Source organism: Colobus angolensis, unplaced genomic scaffold (genome assembly GCF_000951035.1).
Source record: "Colobus angolensis palliatus isolate OR3802 unplaced genomic scaffold, Cang.pa_1.0 Scaffold16, whole genome shotgun sequence".
NCBI lineage: Eukaryota > Metazoa > Chordata > Mammalia > Primates > Cercopithecidae > Colobus > Colobus angolensis.
This window is the reverse complement of record NW_012114710.1, coordinates 183740-208973: the sequence shown is the minus strand read 5'-3', so window position 1 is coordinate 208973 and position 25234 is coordinate 183740. Positions and strand designations below refer to the sequence as shown.

Genomic DNA, 25234 nt, shown 5'->3' with positions numbered 1-25234 from the left:
CGCAACAGCTGACCCGCACCGATTGTCCGGCACTCACTAGTGAGATGACCCCAGTACCTCAGTTCAAAATGCAGAAATCACTGGTCTTCTGTGTCCTTCGCGCTGGGAGTTGGAGACTGCAGCTGTTCCTATTCAGCCATCTTGCTCCGCCCCTGAAATGTATTTCTTAAATAATAAGACTTGAAGGTTGAAATTACTATTTGATACATGGGCTTCAGATTGGATGTTGTATTAGCAGGCATGAAAACAACATTAATTTTCTTGTACATCTTCGTCAGAACTCCTGAGTGAACAGGTGCCTTGTCAATTAGCAGTAATATTTTGAAAGGATTTTTTTTTTTTCTGAGCACTACATCTCTAGAGTGGGCTTAAAATATTTACTAAACCATACTGTTTAATAAACCATATCTGTTCTAAACAGATACGCTGTCATCCAGGCTTTGTTGTTTCATTTATAGAGCACTGTTAGAGTAGATTTAGCATAACTCTTAAAAGCCCTATGATTTTTGGAAAGGTAAGTGAATGTTGGCTGCAACAAAGTCATAGTTTCCAACATTAGTTTCCAACAAGAAGGTCAGCTTGTCCATTTGAAGCTTTGAATCCAGGCATTTACTTCTCTCTAGCTATGAAAGTTCTAGATCTTCTAATAGAAGACTGTTTTGTTTACATGGAAAATCTGTTGTTCAGTGTAGTGACATACCTCAATGGTCTTAACTGGGTTTTCTGGATAACTAGTTATTGCTTCTACATAAGCAGTTGCTGCTTCACCTTGCACTTTCACGTTATGGGATGGCCTCTTTCCTTAAATGAACCAACCTCTACTAGCTTATACGTTGCAGTTCATGGTGCCCCAAAACAATTATGATAGTAATATCAGAACTCACTGATCACAGGTTATCATAACAGATATAGTAAAAATGAAAAAGCTTGAAAGATTGCAATAACTTTTCTTTTGTAGCTTCCTTACTTCTTTCAGTCTTCATAGAATTGAAGAGAGTTAGGGCCTTCCTCTGGTTTAGGCTTTGGCTTAAGGGAATGTTGTAGGGGGTTTGATCTTCTGTCCAGACAATCAGAACTTTCACCCTATCAGCAATAAGACTATTTTGCTTTCTTATCATTCACATGTTCACTGTACTAGCACTTTTTTTTTTTTTTTCGAGACAGGGTCTTGCTCTGTCACCCAGGCTGCACTGCTTTGGTGCAGTCCTGGCTCACTGCAGCCTTGATTTCCCAAGCTCAAGCAATCCTCCCACCTCAGCCTCCTGAGTAGCTGGGACTACAGGCACATGCCACTATGCCCAGTTAATTTTTAAATTTTTTGTAGAGACTGGGTCTCACTATGTTGCCCAGGCTGGTCTCCAACTCCTGGTTTCAAGCAGTCCTCCCACCTTGGCTTCCCAGATTGCTGGGATTACAGCAACGGACCACCACACCCAGCCAGCACTCATAATTTCCTTCAAGAACTTTTCCTTTGCGTTCACAACTTAGCTAACTGTTTGGCACAAGAGGCCTAGCTTTTGCCCTATCTTGGCTATTGGCATGCCTTCGTCACTAAGCTTAACCATTTCTTGTTTTTGATTTAAAGTGAGAAATGTGTGACTCCTTTCACATGAACACTAAGAGGCCATTGTAGGTTATTAATTGGCCTAATTTCAATGTTGTTGTATCTTAGGGAATAGGGAAGCCTGAGGAGAGGGAGAGAGCACCATGTACTGCACCCATATAAGAAGAGAAACCTAATCAATAAACTTTGTTTGTATTCTGACTGCTCCATCAACCTTCCAGACCAGTCAGAACACAAACAGCATTTATTGATTAGGTTTCTCTTCTTATATGGGTGCAGTTCATGGTGCTCCAAAACAATTACAATAGCAATATCAGAGCTCACTGACCACAGATCATCATAACAGATATAGCAAAAATGAAAATTCTGGAAATATCGCAAAAATTACCTAAATATGACACAGAGACATGAATTGAACAACTGCTCTTGGAAAAATGGTATGAATAGACTTGCTTGATGTGGGGTTGCAACAAACTTGATTTGTAAAAAACGTGTTCATCTGTGAAGCACAATAAGGCAAAGCAAATAAGATGAGGTATGCTTGAATGTTTGGGGACTTGACTACCCATTTGCCTGTTTTGGGCAACTGTATTCTGGAAAAAATCTGAGCTCATTGGTAACCAATCAGCAGAAGGAGGGTGGCCACAGATACAGACATATGTCCTTGTTAGTTGTTATTATTTTGTAAGAGAGTATCACCTGTGGTGTCAATATGTATTACCCTGCCATGAACTGATAACATGGAACACATATTCACTTCAGGTTTTTGGCAGAGATTCTGTCCTTTAACTCTTTGTTATTCAATCCTCATCAACTCCTTCTTTCCTTTTTCTAATTGCACTCCTCTTATATTCCCTTATCAAGTCATTCAATGTAAATTGTTGATTCTATTTCTAAAATATATTGCAGATCCGGCCACTTCTTTTTCTCTTCTATGAAATCAGGGCTGGCCATCTCCATCATCTGTGTTTAGGCCTTTCTTTTCAGCTGGTTACACTACTTTCAAGTCTGTCTCTCCTCTACTCCATAACTGGAAAACTGTTTTTTTCTATGGAAATTCCATCACATGGCTCCCTGAAGATCCTCCTGCCTAGAAAAATTATCATCACACAATTACCTTTTAAGACACCTCTTAAAAACCCATTCAGCAAATGTTTGAGGGGCTAGTATGAAGGAGCTTCAAAAAGTTTGTGGAAAAAGTGAATTAAAAATAAAAATGAAAAATGTAAATTTTATTTCTCAACATACGCTCCATCAAGTTCAAAACAGTTTTGTAAGTGATGATACCAGCCATTTAGTTTATCCCTAAATAACTGGGCACCCTAGGTATATAACCATACCATTGCAGTCTTTTTTACATTATTAACTAAAGAAAAATGGGTGCCCTTTACAAATTTTTAAGATTAGGAAACAAAAAAATCAAAAGGAGCTAAATCAGGACTTTCAGGTGGATGCCTAATAATTTTCCATTGAAACTTTTGTAAAATTGCCCTTGTTTGATGAGCTGAATGAGCAGGAGCATTGTTGTGGTGGAGAAAGATTTTCTGGTGAAGCCCTCCTGGGCATTTTTCTGCTAAAGCTTTTGCTACGTTTCTCAAAACACTCTTATAATAAGCAGATATTATTGTTCTTTCACCTGTAGAAAGACAATAGGCAAAATGCCTTGATCATCCCAAAAAACTGTTGCCATGACCTTTGCTCTTCATTGGTCAGCTTTTGCTTTCACAGGACCACTTCCACCTCTTGGTAGCCGTGGGTTTGCTTGTGCTTTGTCTTCAGGATCATGCTGGAAAGCCATGTTTCATCTTCTGTTACAGTTCTTTAAAGAAATGCAATAGGATCTTGATTCCACTTGTTTAAAATTTTCATTGAAACCTCTGCTCTTGTCTGCAGCTGATCTGGGCACAATAGTTTTAGCACCCATCAAGTGGAAAGTTTGCCCAACTTTAATATTTTAGTCAGAATTGCATAAACTGACAAATCAAGATATCTATGGTGTGGTTATTGTTTCTGCTATTAATTCCTAGTAATTAACATCACTCTTCTTCAATTAGGACATGAACAAAGTGAATTTTGTCCTCACAGATTGATGTGGATGGTCTGCCACTGCAAGCTTCATTTTCAACTTTGTCTTGTCCCTTCTTAAAATTAGTTATCGATTTGTAAGCTGCTGATTCCTTTGGGGCATTATCGCTGTAAACTTTTCATAAAGTAGCAATGATTTCACCATTCTTATTCCCAAGCTTCACCCTAAATTTGATGTTTGTTCTTGTTTCAATTTTAGCAGAATTCATGTTGCACTGATGGGGGTTCTTTTTAAAAAAAATATTTTTTATTGTTCTAAAATATTCATATATAATTTACCATCTTTACCCTTTTTAAGTGTGTAGTTCGGTGGTAATAAATACATTTATATCCTATTTGTTTCTTCCTCTCTTCTCCCCTCTCCCCTTCCTGGCCTCTGATAACTACCAATCTCTATCTTCATGAGATCTACTTTTTTAGCTCCTACATATAAGTAAGACCATATGATATTTGTCTTTCTATACTTGGACTTTTTCACTTAACATAATGGTCTCCAGTTCCATCTATGTTGCTGCAGGTGACAGCATTTCATTCATTTTTATGACTGAATGGTATTTCATTGTGTATATATATGGCATTTTCTTTCTTCATTCATCTGTTTATGGGTACTTAGCTTGATTTGATATTTTTGCTATTGTTAGTAGTGCTGAAATAAATATGGGAGTGCAGATATCTCTTTGATGTATTGATTTCCTTTCTTTTTGATATATGCCAGGTAGTGGATTTACTGGATCATATGGTAGTTCTACTTTAAGTTTTTTTTAGTAACCTTCATGCTGTACATTAGGCTGTACTAATCTGCATTTCCACTAACAGTGTGTGAAGGTTCCCCTTTCTCCACATCCTCACCAGCATCTGTTATTGCTGTGGTGAGATGATGTCTCATTGGGGTTTTCATTTGCATTTCTCTGATGATTAGGGATGTTGAGCATTTTTTCATATACTTCTTGGCCATTTGTATGTCTTTTGAGAAATGTCTGTTCAAACCTTTTGCCCAATTTTTCATCTGATTTTTTTTTTTTTTGCTATTGAGTTGTTTGAACTCCTTATGTGTTCTGGTTATTAATCCCTTGTCAGATGGATAGTTTGCAAATATTTCCTGTCATTCTGTGTGTTGTCTCTTCACTTTGTCAATTGTTTTCTTTGCTGTGCAGAAGCTTTTTAGGTTGATATAATCCCAATCATATATTTTTGCTTTGGTTGCCTGTGCTTTTCAGGTCTTACACAAAAAAAATTTGCCCAGACCAATGTTCTGGAACATTTCCCCAAAGTTTTATTCTAGTAGTTTCATTGTTTTAGGTCTTCTATAGAAATCTTTTATCCACTTTGATTTGATTTTTTGTATAGTGGGAAACAAAGGTCCAATTTCATTCTTTTGCATATAGTTATCCAGTTTTTGATAGGGGCTCTTTTAAAACTGATGTCTTATCCTTCTTAGTGCCTCAAACTAAATTCTGTTCAGATATGTTGTAATAAGTTAGTATGAGTTTATTTTAATGTAAAAAAGTTGAAATCTATGGTTCTTTTATAATATACATTTTTTCATGAACTTTTTGAAGACCCCTCCTGTTTGCCAGACACTATTCTTCCATTGACTATAGAATAAATTCTCTCTCTTTTCTTTTTTAATTCTTTAGCTCTTGGGTTTTACAGTTTTAAAAATTAGTTAATTTTTAATTAGACAAGTAAAAATTATATGATTTGTAGTGTACAAGTGTGATGTTTCGATGTGTGTGCACTGTGGAATGGCCAAATCGGGCATATCCATTACCTCACACACTTAACATTTTTTCGTGGTGATAATACTTAAAATCTATCCTCTTAGCAATTTTCAAATATACAATCTATTGTTATTAACTATAGTCAGCATGATGTACAACACATCTCTTGAACTTTTTCTAACTGAAATTTTGTGTCCTTTGGCCAACTTCTTCCCAATCTCTACACTCCCTCATCTCTGGTAACCATTATTTTACTCTCCGTTTCTATGAATTTGAGTTTTCTAGATTCCATGTATAAGTAAGCTCAGATGGCATTTGTCTTTGTGTGCTTGGCCTATTTTACTTAACATAATGGCCTTCAAGTTCATCCAAGTTGTTGCAAATGACAATATTTCTTTTTTTTTGTAAGGCTGAATAGTAATTCCATTGTGCCTATATACCACATTTCCTTTATCCATTCATTCACTGATGGACACTTGGGTTGATTCCATATCTTGGGTATTGCCAATAATGTTGTAATGAACACAGGAGTGCAGATATCTCTTTGACATACTGATTTCATATTCTTTGGATATGTGTACCCAGTAGTGGATTGCTGGATCATATGGTAGCTCTATTTTTAATTTTTTGAGGAGCCTCCACACTGTTTTTCATAATGGCATTTGTAATTTACATTTCCTTCAACAGTGTACAAGGATTCCCTTTTCTACTTATTCCTGCCAACACAAATTCTAACTCTTCACCATGGCCCAGGAGACCCTGCATGATGTCGTTCCTGCCTTTTTGTCAGATTTTTTCTCATGTTTCTCTTTGCCCTTTCTTACTGCACTCCAGCCACAAAAATCTTCCTTCAGCTTCTTGTGAAAGTTTTCCTGCCTAGAGGCTTTTGTAGGTACAGTGACCACTGCAATGAGTGTTCTTGTCTCCATTCTTCTTGTACATAGCTCCTTAGCATAAAATCCTTCAGTTTTTTGGCTTAAATATCTCCTCAGAGAAGTCTTCCCTGATCACCTAATACAAAGAAGTTTTCTGTCCCCCTCATTCTTCAGTTACCTAGAAATGATAGAAAACTCAAAACAATAGTAGCTTACACACCACAGAAGTTTCTTTCTCTGTCATATGAAATTATAGATAACTATGCACCAGAGTGTTAGCAACCTAGATTCTGCTGCCCAGATGTTCCTTTCCAAGCCTACCTCATCATCCAGGATAGCTTCTTCCATCTACATTTGAGTGACCAGGATAAAGACATGCCTCCCCCTTTAAATAACATGGCCACATCTAGCTACAGAGAAGCTGGAAAATGGGGTCTTTTTAAACTCTAGACAGTCATCTTCCCAGCAAAATTAAAACTGTTATTACTGAAGGAGAGGGAGAAAATGGAAATGGAAAGATGAAGAGGAGTTATATTCCACATTTTATACTCATGGTAGAAATGGACTTTTGTACATTATTGTATCACATGGCATTTTTTATTATATAATTTTCTTGTAGGAAAATAACTTTCTTATGGGAAATTTGTGCTATTCTTAAGCAACTGGCTTGCTTTCCTATTATGGACATTGTGAATCTTCTGCCTGATTATGTTTTGCTTTTTGCTTTTTTTGCCAGGCAGTTTGTAGCTAAATTTATGGTCCTCTCCAGCAACTATACAAATCTTTTGATGGATATTTTTTCTGATAATATTATCTGTAGCATTATTTTATTTTACTATACCTTCTTCCTTTCTTTCTATACCTTCTTCCTTTCTTTTTATTTTCTTCAATGTAATTTTGCAAGTCTTCAAATTCCTTTGGTAATAAGTCAGGAAATAAGTAAAACACAAGTATAAATAAATAATGTTTTTTATACTTAATGAAGATGATTTTAAAAAGTGCCTACATTATAGGGCTGTCGAGAGAATCCACTGACTTAATGTAAGTAAAACATTTAGAACAGTGCCTGGCATATTGTAAGACTTATATAAATGGTAGTTCCTTATTATTATTATTTTAATTAAATTAGATAAACCTGCTTGATGAGACAGTTTTACTCTAACTTTTATACTAGGTTTAACAAAGAGGGGAAGATTAAAATATACATTTAAGGACCACTCAGCAACAATTATTATCTATGTGGCAGCTAGTAAATGCATTGTGCTGTGTAAGATAATATTCTGAAACTCTTAGTGGAGATGGCCTCTAAAACATTTTATGTGTCTAGTATTTAGGCATCTTGTAGATAAAAAGTATGGATGAATAATCAGATGAGGATTCAATGATCAGAAGTACTGTTGCTGTCTCTCCATCTCTTTCTGTTAGAAATAGGTCTCCATTAGATAGGTCTGTGTTTGAATTTTAGATGTACTACCAACCACACTATGTGACCTAGGTCAAGTCTAAGTTTTCATATCAATATTTTTACCGATGGGTAGCAGTAATACCTACCACATAGGGACATAAGGATTACGTGAAATAATTCATGTTAAGACCTTTGCATGGTTCCTGGCCAGAGTACACATAGAATAGCTATTTCTGTTATCATTAGTTTCACACAAGTCTTTTAAACTGAAGAATTATTACCTTTTACCTCTTAAATTTATATTGAATCTATATACACATCATGTTTTTTATTGAAATATTTGAAATCCTTACTCTACAATCCAATGGAAATTCTGCAAATGTTTAAAGTTTTGGACTCCATGACAAAATCGTATAGATAGAATAGTGGTTTTAAATATGGCTCGGGGATTACAAATGGTCCACATGGATCCTTGGGAATGAATCAAGCTCTGAGCTCTTATAGCAATAATATTTCTATTACCAAAGCATTTGTGCCTAAGTTTCTGGTGTGGATTAATAAATTATTATTGTTGTTAAATGGATGCCTGGTTTTCTTAATTGGTAGCTCATCAAAAGCTTATTAAAAACTTCCTATTCATTTTGTTGATTTCAGTGGTTGGGGATAAATGGCCCAGGAGGCTCTTTGCCCTGCTAAAGTGGATCATGAACAATATGGGATATTTAATTCAATTGAGTTCAGCAAGCACATTGCATTCAAAATATGCAAAAAGCATTGTGTTACAAATTGTGGCAATATCAAGGGACATCCCCTGTGGTGGCCATCTGTTGTTCGGTACCTAGGATCCATTTTTATTCTATTTGGGGAACTACAGCCTTGGCCCACTCCAAGCTATGTGATTTGGGTAGAATTGGCCCCTTACCCAGGTCTGGGGGTAGAATGGCCTTGCTTGGCTTAAGGTAGTCAGCATAGCCCTTTCCTACGGCCATGGTATTAGATTTATGAGTGGGCATGGTGGGCATGTAACTCATGAATCTTGAACGGGCTTCTGAAAAAAAATGAAGTCTCCTCTGTCTTTGCTGTGGGAACTTCTGGAAAAGGTACTTTCTCTTTCCCTGGGCCTATAGTTAGGATGTAAGGTCTAGGAGAGCCTGCAGATGTTTTGGGGGAGAACACCACACAGATTTTGAAGATGAAGCTGACACCATGGGTTTGGAGTCGGTCTGAACTGGATTCAGATCCAAGCTCTGTCACTTTCTAGTTTGGTAAGATATTTGAGCCTGTTTGTGCCTCCATTTTCTCACCTATAAAATGTGACTAATGCCCTTACTCTCTCCTTCTTAAAACTATATGGTACTGGCTTTTAATTGTAACAGAATTAACATCAATAATTGGATTTGTGTCCATCTAGCCAATGCACTTTCATAAAATGAAATCCAGAAAATGTTCATGTAATTCATATGGTTCCGATATTTAACACATGTCTCTAGAATCGTCTAGTGACAAATTATATTGTATTGAATCATGTGAAACTGAGCCAAGTTTATCATTACTTAGGGTAGAAATTCTGTTTTGTTACAGTAGTTTTACCCAAGTTTTACTTCTCTGAGAAGAACATAAGACACACTTAACATTTTAAGCATAGCTACATAAAAAAGCCCAGTTCATTATACCGTTTTCATAGTTATTTTAGCCCTCTAATATAGCACTGTAATAACATTTTGTACTTGCTACAAACATAAGCACACTAGTTTCTATCATTTTTGCCCTTAGTTTGTAAAGATGGAATTTAGAAAGCAAATGCATTTAGGGATGAAATAGTGAAATCTACTGAATGTGTATAGAATTATTAAAGATGTTTGTTTTATTTAGCCATTAGTAATGGCTGCTTGTTTTATTTAGAAATGACATTGGGTGCCAATACTGTATTTTAATGATTTCGAGTTTATCTCCTATTTAAAATTCTTTGTCATTTAATCTACAGGTGTACAGATTTGTTTGTTTCCTGCCATTTGGTATTGATCATTTTGATGTGTGATAGAAGGAGGAAGTAGTTATCTAATTTTCACTGAACAATCTTCCCTAAGGTATCACATATATTCATTCTATATCTTCTATCAGTCAGCCATAGATTGTGAAAAACTTTGATAGAAACTTTAAATTCAGAGCCCCTGAATTAGTCAGTTTTCACTCAGTAATGCTGTGGTAACAAACGACCTCCAAAATCTTGGTGGTTCACAAAAACCAAGCTTTAATTCTTGTTCCATATATATATACATGTATATATCTGCCAGTTAGTAGTGCCTTTGCTCCTGTCTCAGGTATCTTTTTTTACCGCAGAATGTAGACAGAAGGAGCAGCTTTCATCTGGGACATGCCATTCTCCTGGCTGAGGGCAGGAGAATGAAGTGACTAGGAGGCTTCTTTTTTCTTTTTAGGTTCTGGGGTACATGTGTAGGATGTGCAGGTTTGTTAACATAGGTAAATGTGTGCCATGGTGGTTTGCTGCACCTATCAACCCGTTACCTAGGGCCAGCATGCATTAGCTATTTTTCCCAATGCTCTCCCTCCCTGTACTCCACCCCACAACAGGCCCCAGTGTGTGTTATTCCCCTCTCTGTGTCCATGTGTTATCATTGTTCAGTTCCCACTCATAAGTGAGAACATGTAGTATTTGATTTACTGTTTCTGCATTAGTTTGCTGAGGATAATGGCTTCCAGCTCCATCCATGACCCTGCAAAGGACATGATCTTGTTCGTTTTTATAGCTGCAGAGTATTCCATGGTGTATATGTACCACATTTTCTTAGAGACAATGCCAAATCTTGCAATGGTCCTTAAAGCTCCTGCTCAATTGTGACTGTGTATCATGCATATTCACATTCTGTTGGCCAGAGAAAGTCTCTTGGCCAAGTCCAGGGTCAGTGTCTTTTGACTGAGATATTGCGGTTTACAAGGCAATGGGAGGGCATGAGTTTTGAGAGGAAGTAATGGAACATATGTCATAGGTCTGTTTTGGACAAGGCTACTGGTATATTTTTCTCTTACACCATATTCTTCTGCTGTTTTTTTCTCCAAAAACTCCCTTCCTTGCTTCTCTCATCCATGCTTCCATTACTTCCTCTGTACTCTTGGCTGCCAAGTAGACCCATGGAGCCTACTCCACTTTTCTGTCCAGCCTGATGTAGGATCTTTATGATATAGGACCTAAATTATTGCTTTACTGAAAACTGGAGCTGTCTGATGTTATAAGGAATAGCTCTGCTCTGAGCCAAGTAGGCTTGATATTTACTGAAGTCATATCCACTTTGTTTTATTCCTGGTAATTTGGCTTGAAGTGAAATTTTAAATAAACCAGATACTTATTGCTTATGCCCACTAAATATATGTCCAGAGCCCTTATATAACTACGTTTGTCTTATAGTGCTTTATGGAACATAGATTACCACCATTATCTCATATAATGGTTACAAGAAGCCTGGTGATGCCAATATTATTGTGATTCCCATTTTACAGGATAAAAATGTTAAGTAGCTTATTCAGGATCAAAAGGCTGGTGAGCTTTATAGCTAGCATTCAAGCCAGGGTATGTAATGATAGGCACTTCTTGTTATTGACAAATAAATCACCGGCTTTAAGCATATATTGAATAATGCATAATGTAATAAATACCCTGGTTTTTTTTTTTAAATAGTTACAGAGTAAGATGTTGACTTGTTTCACTGAAAATATTCAACTTAAAATTTTTGGAAATGTCTTCTTAGTTTTGAATGATCTGATGACTGAATTTCAGTTTATATAAAACTTTCCCTCATAAAACAATCATTACACAGTTTGGGCACTATGCTTACTGGAGTATAAAACCCCACTGCAGTAAACGGTGTGTCATCATGCGGTTACTCAAAGTGGCCTACTATGCTTTATCTCCACTGCCCTGTCCCAGTCTAAGCCACTGTCACCCTCTTGCCCAGAATGTAACAGTCCTCTGTACCTTTTCTGACCTCCTCCAAGTCTTTCCTCAAGCTGAGCCTAGTGACATTTTCAACTGTGAATGTGAATTTGTCTGACTTCCCTATCCTCACCCAAAGTCCTTAATACAAGTCTTAATACAAGTTGGCACCCATTTTTCCTATTCCAGCTTCCCAGGGAAGCCAGCTGTGAACCCCAGACCATGATAACTAGCCCATTTTAGTCTACTGTAGCTGGCCACTCACCTCTGTACCCATTGCCACGCCTGGATTTTCCCCTGAAAATACCGCTTGAAGCTGACTGAGGTGCATTGTTCCTTCCTGCTGCTGACTTTACCAGGTTAGATGACAGTGGTTTTCATGAAAGTCCTCCCTCACTCACTCACATTAGTCGCCTTCACAAGGAAACACCCCGTGATTAGAGAGAAAGCAACCACCATGTCAACCATGCGTCAAAGCAACCATATTCAAAACAAGTTGTTTCTGGAAAAGAGTATACCTCATGTTTTGGAGTATAAATGTTCTCTGTGATAATTACTAAAAGAAATCAAGGTACTCAAGTCTGAATGCCTGTTCATGCTGCTGCAAAAACAATGGGAACAGTTTGGATTTTAGGGCAATCCAATTTCTAAGGACCAGAAGCAGTCTATGCTTATGGCTGCTTATTGCTAGTTGGGTTCTTATACAACTGGAGTGTCCTACATTTCATGTTGAATTGAACATAATGGGCCTGTGATACGCACCTCTCCACTAAACAACAAAAGTCTCTGTATAAACTCAGTATTTTAGAAGTCAAAGTAGACAGGACACTTTGCTTGTGGCTTGTCCTCAGGTTTCAGTACAGCAAGTGGCTCTCAGCACACCACCCAATAGGGCAGGCAGCTGGCTCTCGAGAGATCATGATAATTTATTGTGCCCATGGATTTTGATGCAGTGGGGTCTGGGCTCTCTCACAACAGAGTAGGTTTAATTTGAGCCAGATCTCAGGAGACACAGTCCGGAGAGGATGGGTCATGTGCCTTCAGTTATCACTTGGAGTTGCACTTTGCCCCTTGTTCCTCTTTCTCTCAACTAGTAGCTGAGTTTTAATTTTTTTCCCTAAAAATTTATTCAGAGAGACTGTTTTCCTTTTCTTCCTGGAATTCACAGAATGAAGATGGAGGCCCATACATACCTTGGTTAAAAGTTGGAAGATCATAGGGTGTCCTGCTGTCTGTTTTGGGGCCTGGCAGGAAGCCTCCTAGTCACTGTAAACGAACAGATGTTTCATCTATTTTTGTCTTCTCTTCTTTGTTCTCTACCTGAGAATGTCCTTCCCTCATTTTCAGGCTACTGAAATCTTCTAAAGCCGCCTTAAAGTTTCTTCTTTATAGGAAACTTCCTAGATTTCTTCCCTTAGTCAGAATTAATGCTGATTTATGTTATTTCATGGAATTATACTTTGTACTTTCATTTAGTGCTGTGACTATGTTCTTTTTAAAGTTATTGTTTACCTATTTTTTTTCCTCCCCCAGATTATACAATCCTTAAGGATAGTACTGGAATTTTCTCATCTTCCTGTTGTCCACATTGCCCGGCATGAAGTTTTGGTCTAGTAGGAAGTCTATACGTTTGTTGAATTAATTTGGATCTGTAAGGCATATTCTTCCACAAAAAGGACATTGCACAATAACAATATTCTCCGTAAACAAATGGACACTCAGAATGAACTGTTGTGATGTTCTTTTATCTGCCTTCTATGAATTTGCAGTTTCCTTACCACTTCAGGCCAAAACACTAAGTTTCCCAGAACAACTGTTTTCTCTCCTCCATAACTCTGAGTTCTGGAAAAATCAGTCATTCAATGGACCTGTTTATCTTGCATAGTGCATACATTATAAGATTATGTGATAAGAGTAGAAAGCTAGGCTTCCTTTTGGGTAGGGCTAGACTATTTCCTGTTCAGGGATTAAGCCTTCTGAAATCAGAATCAATTTTCTAAAACATATCGCATTAAATTGAACCCATAGACACCTTTTCCAGTCTGTAAGTCTTTTTATTTTAATGGTAGAAAATGTTGTAAGATTATTTCATTATCTTCTTATTCTTAACTGTTTGGGGGAAGAATCAAATCAGAAGAGACTGAGATTGGAGTCTGTTTATCAAATTCTCTATAGAATAGATGATCCGCGCCAATACCACAGCAGTCAACATCTGTTGTCTGTGCTAGGAGACCACAGTAGTAATTACACACAGGTTAAGTGGCTTAAAAAACTTGATCAGTTTTGAAAATTGGGTGTGGAAGATAGAAAGGAACCTGAGGATTTTTATAATATTTTTGTGATATAATAGACTGTAGCCAAAAGATTTACTTTATAATGAGTATTTTTAGCTTCAGTCCCACATTCTCTTCAGAAATTAGCTATTATAATCCTTTTCATTACTCTAACAGAGTCTGATGACTCCTATTCTAGAGGGAAACACCCCTCCCAACTCCCTTATTAAGAGATTGGGACCTAGTGTGATAACAGCACCCTGATCGATGAGCAAGATTCTTATAGATTAACGAAAAGAATTGCTGACAACTTAGGCAGACTTTTATATACCTATTTGTTTTCCTTCCTAATTCCTCTTAAAATGAAAATGCCGGGGTTTTCTTTTGATATATGTTACATTTGTGAAAGAAGATAGCAATGCAGTTAATGGGAAGAACATGACCCCTGCCTGGATTCAGCTATCCAATAGTTACAAATCTCAGCTTCAGCATCTAGCAGTTATGTGAAATTTCTTCTCTGCACCTCAGTCTCCTCATGATAACTACTTTGCAGAGTTCCTGTGAATATTAGTGTAAACAATGGACATTCAAATATAGCTATTATTATTGTTATCATCAATTATTCTGACCTATAGAAATACTTCCTTGGAAGTATACATTTCTGGAGAGTGAACAGGGATGGAGTATTATACTTTATTTTTTCAGTTTCTCTTCATTCATTCAGTGGGTTGTGGATATGTGTTTGTGTGTGTGTGTTTCACATATTATGTGCTAGGCACTATTTCAGGCACTCGGAACTTACATTATTGTAGGGGTACAACTGGAAACTGATAAATGCTATAAAAAAATTAAACAAGCTAAGAGGGATAGGATGTTGGGAGTGAGTTGCAATTATTAATAGGGAAGTTAGAGTGGGCCTTATTGTGAATATGACACTGGTTTTGTGTTCTTAGAGGTTTTCCTGAACTATTTTTTGGAATGGGAGGATGGGAAGAAGGGTGATGAGAGGTAAGAGTAAGAGCTTGCTGATTTGTAGGCAAGTATGAATATTCCCTTTGGTGTAAGGTGTCAAAACACAAACTGATATAGAAGAATAAAATTTTCTAGGTGGTCTAGTTTTATTTTATTCCATTTGAGCAAAAATCTTCCTTAAGTATTTTGTACACACCCTGCCTTCCCAAATAATGGCTACTGAATACAGTGGCCCACCTTGTCTGTGACTGCTGGAGGAAGTCATCACCATGACTCAATTTGTTATTGGACTTTCATGAAGCAAGTCCCTCAGGGCCAAAAGAGATGCTGTCATCTATTTGTCCTATGCAATGGCCTGAGCCTGCAGTCATTGTGAGTTCTACCCGCATATGGCTATTTAAATGTACATACAAATTAATTGAAATTAAATGACATTAAAAATTCAGATTCTTAGTCACTCTAGTCACATTTCAAGTGGTCAGTAGCCACATGTGGCTAATGGCTACTGTGTTAGCACAGATATCAAACATTTCTATCACTGCAGAAAGTTCTTTTAGTGTTAGTTATTTTATATGTTTCTGACTCCAACATTGTTTTTTGTGGTACTGTTGTCAGTTTTCAGACCTTATTTCCTCTTTTTGATTTGTTATTTCTCATAGCTGATAGGTTTAAATGCCAGATGTAGAATTTTGTGTAAAGTAAGGGTAACCATGCTCTAAGAGATCAGAAGCGCTTTCTTGTGTTCAAATTTTTGTACTTGGAATTTTTATTTCTATTCTGAGTGCCCTAAGGCCTCTTTTGCTTGGTTATTGTTCTGCAGCTGTACTGTAGTTGTAAGGGAATCAGACTGCTGGGTTCCTATGGGAGAAGGGCTATCAAACTTTAAAGGTAAAATTGAACATTCATGGAAATGCTTTAGATCCAGTCAGCAGTCTCTTATTTGGAGCAGCACAACTCAAGGGGTGCTTAACGACCAACTGGCTACGTGTACGCCAGGCACTGGGTTAGTCCCTTGACACACAAACAAAAATGAACATGGACCCAAATTGAGGAAATTACAGTTTAAGGGGTAGAGAGAGTTTCATTAATTCAGTTCCCAGATATGTCCCAGGTACCCTGAAAATCCAGAGGAGGGCAGTACCTGACCCAGGCTTCCCTGATGTTACAGGAGACAAGAGGCCAGGGAATGCTCCCTAAAGAAGTGATTCTTGAATGGAATCTTGAGGGATACATAGGCACTGGTCACATGATGAAGGTGGGAAAAGGAGGTCAACAAAAAATGATGTACTACAGCATGAACACAGACACTGAAGAGTGAATGGCATGGTGTGAGAGTGGGAACTTTCAAGTTTAGTATTGATAAAGTCTAAAATAGAAGGGAGTAGGCCAGGCATGGTGGCTCACACCTATAATCCTAGCACTTTGGGAGGTCGAGGTGGGCAGATCACCTGAAATCAGGAGTTCAAGACCAGCCTGGCCAACATAGTGAAACCGCATCTCTACTAAAAATACAAAAAATAGCTGGGCATGGTGGCGGGCACCTGTAATCCCAGCTACTCAGGAGTCTGAGACCAGAGAATCGTTTGAACCTGGGAGGCAGAGGTTGCAATGAGCCAAGATTGCACCACTGCATGCCAGCCTGGATGACAGAGCAAGGCTCTGTTTCAATAAATAAAATAAAATAGCATAAAATAAATAAAATAAAATAGAAGAGAGTCACACACACAAAAAATAAAATAGATGGGAGCCAGTGTTACAGGTAGGCAGACTTTGGATGTTGAAATGATGGGTTTTCAGCAGAGGTGGAAATGGGGAAGAGGGATTGGTGATGGTGCCAGGGGCAGATCTGACTCTTCAGTAGTTTGACTTGTTCTCTCTGGCAGCTCTGTGAAGGTAAAAGGGAGCCAGGCTGACGGCTGGGACACCAGTGGTATGGGAGGGCCAGGGAGTAGAGACCTGTAATAGTTCAAAAGAGAGGACAGTGCAAGAGGGTTGAACAGAGTTCATGATTTCAATTGGTATTGATTTCTAAGAGCAAAATTATCAGTATTGGGGGATTGATTAGATGTGGGGGATAAAGGAGACAGAGGAATCAGAGATGACTGTGAGTTTTCAGCAAAACAGATTAATTTAAACTCTTCTTCCAAGTTCACAGTGATAGGTTTTGACCTATAGCTGCTACTAGTGATTTGCATTGGCAACTGTGGTGTCTAGGTTAGGTTTTGGCACTTTAGGACTCCACTCTCTCTCTTGTTTGTTAAAAAAAAAACAAAACAAAAAAAAAAAAACCTTGAATGGAAGCATAGACCATAATGAAGTACCACCCTCCTATGACTTTAATTTCACAGTGGCTTATGAAAATTTATAGAAATTTGGCTTCATTTCTATTGGCTCCAATCCAGATGCCAAAATTACCCCATTGTTGCCACATCCCTCGAGTGGACCATCGAACCTGTTATTCATTAGTAACAGCTGAAAACCATCAGCCAAGTTCCCATACTGTGCCAACAATAACACCAGTCAAATTTCAAGGTAACTCCAGGTTTCAGAAATGTATGAATCTCAAAATCTGTCTAGCCAAACTCTTATTTGTATTTTTATGCATGCATATTATATGAAAAAGCTAGTGGTTTCCTTACTTTCCATAATTATACATTGCTTCTTTTAGACTGTAAATTGAGTTCTCAGTGTTGGTGAAGACATACCTATAGATCTGTAGCCAATCACTTTAAAGTGAAAATAGAAATTCAGTCTGGATCATGGTACCAGGGGAGTAGCCAACCCAAAGGGCCCATGATGAGGCCTATATTGAAAGCAAAAATTCTTGCATACCTATAGTGCATTTTAAAAGAATTTTCCAAGTAGCAGTTAACATTTGTTAAGCTTTCAGAAAAACTTAGTTCTCTAGTTTTTTAATATTAAGGAAATATGGAAATATATATTGATACTTTGTTTTTTACTGACATACTTTGTGATTGCATGGCTAAAGTCACAAAACATTAGGCCCCTACCACTTACTTTCTTTTAGATATATTTAGCCACTGCCTCTGGCCTTTGTTGCCAAATATTTTTTCCTTGTTACTCTAATTACTCCATCAATTTGGATCTTCAATGGTCTGGCACATTTTGAATGATTTCTTGGAAGATGTGAAACCCTGTTCCCTAATCAGGAAGATGTGGGCAAGTCTTATGGTATGAGAAACGAAGGGACATCTCTTCTAACCAAGACAACAGGATTATAGCGCCATTACACAACATCTTCAAAATTTTTATTTGAAAAATAATGATGTGTTTGGTGATGAACAAGTACCGTAAATTGGGAGGCATGGGAAGTTTCCACTGTTTAAGCATGTTTTTATACAAAGGAGGAAGGAAAGCTTACTTTTTGTGGTTCTTGAGAGAGGTTACATTAACCATTTGTTAAAAGTTTGATTTATGAAGAACATTGGCTTCTAAGAGTATTCTTCACACACTGGCATCCTTTGTGTGATGTTGTTGTAAGTTGTTTAGCAACATATTAAAATAGTTTTATAAAAAGATTAATATGTGTTTCATTAATCCTAAGGAGAGCTCTCTGAAATGCATTTTTAAAAATAAATGATTAGCATCATTCTGTGAAATGTGTGACTTCTCTGGGTGGGAAAGAATTAAAAAAGAAGCTATCGTTTCAAGCAGTTTGTGATTTAATACCAGTTGGTCTAGTGAGTTGAAAAACCATACGATTTGTATGTTGTATTATTTTAAATGCATTTTCACTCTCTTGGGAAGTTGGCTAACCCCGCAATCTCTTTCCCATGCTAAATGGCTCTAAAACTTTGATCTTCTCATACCAGTTTGCCAGATGTAGCAGAAAGAGCATGTGTGTGACCTTTCATGTGCCAATTGAGCCTGGCTGATGGGAAACTGTAAGTTAATCTTGCATGACTTTTATTTCTAGGCATTACAGCAGAAGTTCTGGTGGTGACCTCTTTCGATGAACTGCAGAGAAGGGCCTCAGAAGCAAGAGGGAAGATTGTTGTTTATAACCAACCTTACATCAACTACTCGAGGACGGTGCAATACCGAACGCAGGGAGCAGTGGAAGCTGCCAAGGTCGGGGCTTTGGCATCTCTCATTCGATCTGTGGCCTCCCTCTCCATCTACAGGTTTGTCATAATGATCATTTGAACTCCTTTCAAAAACAAGGGTTTTCCATGAAGGAAAAGTCCTTTTGAAATAAAAACAAAGCATTCAAATGAAAATACTTATTGTTCATGGAGTTTCCTCCCGCCCCCGATCCCCACCACCCATTCCACATTTGGTCATTTGTTTGTAATGTCTTCTTGGGCTTTTCTGGATTCCAAGCATCATTTGTGCATTCCTTTAAAAAGCTTTAAAGCTTTCCACATCCACAGTGATCCCATTACATTCCTTATATAACTAATATATTATGTATTTTTGTTGGAGGAAGAACTGAGTTCATGTCTGCATTTCATCAGAGATTCCTAATGACTTCAGAGGGAGCCAGGCTGTTTTCCATGTTGTGAGAGAAGTAGAGTAAAAAGAGAGTGGGTGACATGATGGGGGCCATCTATGGTATAGTGAAGAGTCAGGGAATTAGAGTACCTTGGATACAGACTTGGCTCTGCTCCTGAACAACTATGTGGTCTTAAGAATGTTTCTTAAACTTCTCTAGGCCTCATAATTTTCTTCTATTAATCAGGGATAAAGAATAATAATAAATGTATAAAATAATTTTGAGATTAAATGAGGTCAACTTGAAAAAGATACTTAACTATAAAGGTCCATATAAATATTTGGTAATATTGTTTGAGCGTAACACAGGAGTTGTCTTCTTCTTTGTAGTCTTGATTGAGGTAATGCCAAAGAGCTTTACTGGCCCTCAGTCCTAGGATGGAATTCAGTATTATTACAGTGGATAAAAAGTCCAAAAGCTGAGATGTAGATGTTCAACCTAGTTTACTAGCTATTATGGCAGTGTCAAATGTTAAGGATAAAATATTTGGGAAACGTGGGGAAAAGAAGCATAACTTTAGTGTTATAGCCTAGTCTAAGATTTTTTTAAATGCAAAAATAATAGCAGATGGGGTTTATTTGGATCTCAATGTTGGATTTTTGAAATCTATTGGAAAGGGAAGTTTACTTATTCCGTACAATTGCTGTTTGGAACTGGAGACACAGCTGCTTGACCTTAATTAGCACCCTACACCCCTGAAAATAAAAATAACTGGGGAACATATATCAGCAGCTAGGAAATCCAGTCATAGGGTAGTTGTACAAAAGTGTAGAGAAAAGGAAAGAGACATTTTCCTTATACAGGGATAAGATATCTTCCCGGGGAGGAGGATGGGGCATGTTAAAACTACTTGTTAGAAGTTATATGACTAGTTACAGTGATGTCATAGTGCTAAAAATAATGTTCTTTGCGGGGTCTTTGAGGTTTCAAGACTAGTGAAATAATGATTGGACCATATTCTTTTGGATGATTAGACTTCCCAGGAGGGAAGTCCTAAAATGGCTAGCTTACTTCCTATAATACCTCCATCACCCCTTGGAATACCATACTCAGCAAGCTGTGGCCATTCACCGTGATTTCACTGGTCATGAGACTTAAATTATGGGGCTGGTCTATTGCTTTGTGAAACTGGGTGATGGCCAGAAATCTTTATTTAAGAACTGCTACTCATAAGACTAATAAATTCCCAAATGACTTAATGCCCAGTCATTTGCCAGGATTCATTGGCTTTTTTTTTTTTTTTTCTGGCATAATGAAGACATCTGGAAACCCAAGCTACAAATTAGAAGTACCAGAACAATTGTCCAGCAAGGGACTTCAGAATCTGTTGCTAGCCTCTAAGACTGATTATAATGTTTTGCTGATTTTATAGCCAATCCATATTTCACTGGACTCTTAACTTGTATAACTCTATTCTTTCAACCTCTATAAATACATAATAACGTTGGACTTTACCTAGTGCTTTAGATTCTTTCACATGTTACTTTATTTTCTCTGTCAACAATTCAGTGGCTCATGTAGTAGGTCATTATTGCCCTATTTTATTGATAGGGAAAATAAAAGTTCAGACAATTAGACATACTAACATATTTAAGTCTTGCATCCTGAGAAATAAAAACTAAAATAAAGTGAGATAAACTATGTTTGTCTACTTCTAGCTTATCGTTTTCAGAACTAAGTTTCTTTGATGAGTATTCTATATTCCTACCTCTGATTCCTCGTCTTTCATTCACTCTTCAGACTATTATAGCCAGGCTTTTGCCAATACTGAAACAGGACTTGTTAAGGTCACAAATAGCTGCCGACTTGTCAAATTTAATGGACATTTTCCAGGTCATCATCTTACTTCACTTTTCTGAAGCACTCGCCTCCATCAACTCCGTTTTCAGTATTTCTTCTCTTTGGCTTCCATGACTTCTTTCTCATGTTTTCTCTCTCTTTCTTGCTTGCTGTCACTCTCACGCTTACACCTTTTCACTCTCATCTCTATTCCTTCCCTATATCTCTGACTTCTCACTGTGACTGTTTGACCTGAGTATCCTCATCATGCTCCTATGAATATGGTTCATGCTTGTGAGGATGTGACTTCAACCACAATCAACATTGTGGCCATTTCCAAACCCCTCTCTCTCATCCACACCACTGCCGTGAGCTCTAGGCCTATATATTCACCTGCCTGTGGATTCTTCTTTGGGATATTCCATAGCTATTTCAGTTCCAATTTTTTTTCAAAATTGACCTCATTCTTCATCTTCTAAGTCAAAGGTCCTTTATTGCTTTTTTCTCTTCCCGTGTCCGTCATTTCTAATAGTTACTGAGTCTCTTAGGTTCTGCTCTTTATCAATCATTTCAACAGTTACACATGGAACAGCTCCATTTCCCAGAGCGACTCCATATTCCAGCAGTCAGGAATCACTAACACTTTTCCCATGCACCACGTTTCCTCAAAGTTTTGTGACTTTGCATATGCTTTCTCCTCTGCAACCCTCCATTTCCCTTCTCACTGCCACATACTTATGAGTTTTTTTACTCTGGGGAGCCCTCCCTGATATCCACTTGCAGCCTGGGCGAGTTACCTCTTATTTGGTATTTCCACATACATCATCCTTTGCATGCTCTGCATCGTAATGTCTTGGAAGTATTAATAGTTGTGGTTCGTGCTTTGGTAGACTAACTGTTGTAACAAATAGCTTCAAATCTCAGTCACTTCACACAATAGGAGTCTCTTGCATGTTCACATAATAGTTTCAAGGGGGTGGTCAGAATGTGGCCTTCTGCTCCTTTCCATCTGTGGCTCTGTCATTTTTGAGATCCGAGTTCCCTGCAGAGTCTTCTGCATTCATCTGGCACATAAAGGGATAGAGAGAGAAAGTCGATAACCTCGAGGGAGATTTTCCGTGGTTATCCATATCTAGGCCTGGATATGCCACACCTCGCTTCTGCTGACATTTTACTGGGCAGAATGCCATTGCATGGAGGCTAGGAAGTTTGGCCTATCTTTATGTCCAGGGTGAAAGGAAAGTGAATTTGGTGAAATACTGCCCAATTGCCTGTCTCCACATTAGACTCTTAAGTTCCAGAAAGACATTGGTTACTTGTATTTCTTAACCTCTGGGTTCCTATCATCTAATATAATGTTTGATACATGGTAATAACTTAGGAAATGTCTACTGAAGGAATGAACTTGTCTGAGGATGTAGAGCAAATCATGGCAGGGCTCTCACAACAAACCAGCTGACCCAGTTCCTGGTGCTCTTTGTCCAAACTATGTAACCTATGTGTGGTAAGTTTAAAACAACTTGAACTTTTAGGCTACTTTGCTCTGTATTTGGAGGAAAATATTTAGATGCCCAATATGTCAGATTATATATTTTCTTCTGCCACAACACTTATGAACAAAGAAGTTTTGAGTTGTTGATTAAGGAAAATAGCTCCCTTCTCTCTGGAAAGCATTTCACCTCTATGGGAATGGGTGATACTGGATTTCATCTAAAAATATTATAGAAATCAGCAACACTAGAGAACATTATATATATATATATATATATGAGATACTATATATATATATATTATATATATATATATAAAATAATTTGTTGATGCTTGGATTCAAAATTTGAGAATCCCTGGAGGGTAATTTGATGTGACCAGTTTGATTGGACACTTTTTGGTGCAATCATCAATATCATCAGCCATTTTGGATCTGCAGCAGTCACACGGTTACATGACGGATGTCCTGAAAAAGTGTCCATTGCTTGTTGTCAGCATCGTCTCCAGGTTCATTATTATTGTTGTTATTAGTGTTCTTGGGCTCAACTTTACTTCTAAGAGATCTTCCCTTTATTAATGCTTTTCTAATGACACTCCTTTCCATCACCATTGTCAACTGAGACGCCCCCCATTAGAGCTTTTTTAGGTTTTCTGACAGTAAAATACCTTTCTTTGCTTTTATCATGGGAAATATATTTTAAGAATAAATGCAGTTAATTAGATATTTAAGTCCCACAGAGGAAAGCTTCTCTATGGAATTATTTCTTACATTATTTCTCAAATTTATCATGTTGTTTAGTACATATTTCTTGAGAGCTTCCCAGCTGCTCAGAATTTCCAAATACTAGGATTACTAAGGTGAATTCCATATATTTTCTGTCCTTAATAAATATTTTTATGTAGCCAAAAGAGAAGGGGATAAGAACATATAAGCGATTAGTATTATTTATTTTATATTTAGTGCTAAGGGAATGATTGGGGGAAAGGGATAAAGAAAGGAAATTACTATTTATTAAGCACCGACTTTGTACTATTCTAAAGGGTTAAAGAGTTTGTCTCAATTAATTCTTTATGTAACCCAATAGAAGTAGATAACTGTATTGGTATCTCTTTTACTGAAGGAGAGACAGGTTCAGAATGATTAATGGCTTATCATGCTACACATCTATTGAAAGAACCAGGATTCAAACTCAGAGTCTCTGGCTCTAACTTCCATGCTGTTAGACTGTACCAAGCAACCTGGAGAGCTAATGCTGTAGGAATCTAGAGGAGGTAACAGAAGTCTGATTGGGGTTGGTTGCACTGACAATGTGGATTTGGAGTATGTTCAATAAAAAGGCAGAATTGAACAAGAGAAAGGAGGTGGAAAGACTCTCTGTAAATGTTAAAGCAAGGTGGGAGTGCATGATATATTTGGGTAAAACACAAGCAGATCAGTTTAGCTGGAGCCAGGCCTCCTAGGGGATCAGAGAAATGCAATTTTGGAGTGAGAGGAAGAGACTAGGCTTGAAGAATTCAGGGCAGCAGATGAGGCAGCTTTAAGTTTAATGTGGAGGAAATGGGGAACCATGGAATGTATTAAAGATATGGGGTGAATTTTACAGCAGTGGTTCTTGAAGTGTGGTCCCTGGAATAGCATCATCAACCTACCTAGGAGCTTATTGATGTGCAAATTATTAGGCCCCACCTAATACCTGTTGTATCAGAAAAGTTAGGGGTGGGGTCCAGTAATCTGGTTTAACAAGCCCTCCAGGTGATTCTGATACACATTCAAGTTTAAGAACTACTGTTTTAGAAAGATCAATTTGGCCGTTGTGGATAGCATGCATTGGAGAGGGAAGGACAGGATACTCCTCTAATAATGCAGATATGAAGTAATGAGGGCATAGATGATGGCAATTGGAATGGAAAGAAATCAGCAGGAGGCATAGTATGAAAACATGAGAACTTGGGGATTCAAAGGGGGAAGGACTAGGGGTCCAAGTTGATAGGCAAGGATAAAAATCTGTGGGATGAATCTGTGTTTAGTTCAGCCCAAAATTTAAAAATCGTAAGTTTCAAATAACAATAAGGATTTGTGGTTTCAGAGAAAAACCACATTTGGTGATATATCTTGCATGTTCCATTGGGCAAATGTCAGCTGAGCAGATTAGCCACCAAGTCCTTCTTGTTGATGGGATGTCCCCCCTCTTATCTGCCAAGTTTTCCCCTCTTTTTTATATACTTTATTCATTTATGTTGCCTATTTGAGTTCTATAGATATTTGAGCTGATGATCCTTGCTCTAAGGATCCCAGCTTGGGGACAGGAGAATAGGAAATGTAGGGGTCAGGAGAGGGAGCTTGCTTGGAGGAAAACCGGCCAGTTTGGTTTCTAGACATTTTGAGTCTGAGGCGACTGTAAGATAGTCCCATTAATCTGGTCTTTATATTTTGCAAGAAAAACAGTTCAGCATTTCCATTTCTGTTGTCCACTTTTTAGATCACCCAAGGCAGTTTAAAATTCTAGGCTGGCCTTCTTGCAATGCGGTATACCTTGGGACTTCTGCCTCCTGCTTTCTCAGTATGCAAGCTCAAGAATGCAAAGTAATTTTTTTTTTTTTTTT

The 25234-nt window shown here is 37.7% G+C and overlaps 1 protein-coding gene across 2 annotated transcripts in view; it reads left to right on the top strand.

The window, feature by feature from the left end:
- Window positions 1–25234, top strand: part of CPQ (carboxypeptidase Q) — a 333027-nt gene that overhangs the window by 178694 nt on the left and 129099 nt on the right. For both annotated transcript variants that reach the window (XM_011936992.1, XM_011936993.1), the window contains one exon: window positions 18782–18989. In XM_011936992.1, the coding sequence (XP_011792382.1) occupies window positions 18782–18989 (208 nt within the window). The remainder of the gene's footprint in view (window positions 1–18781; window positions 18990–25234) is intronic.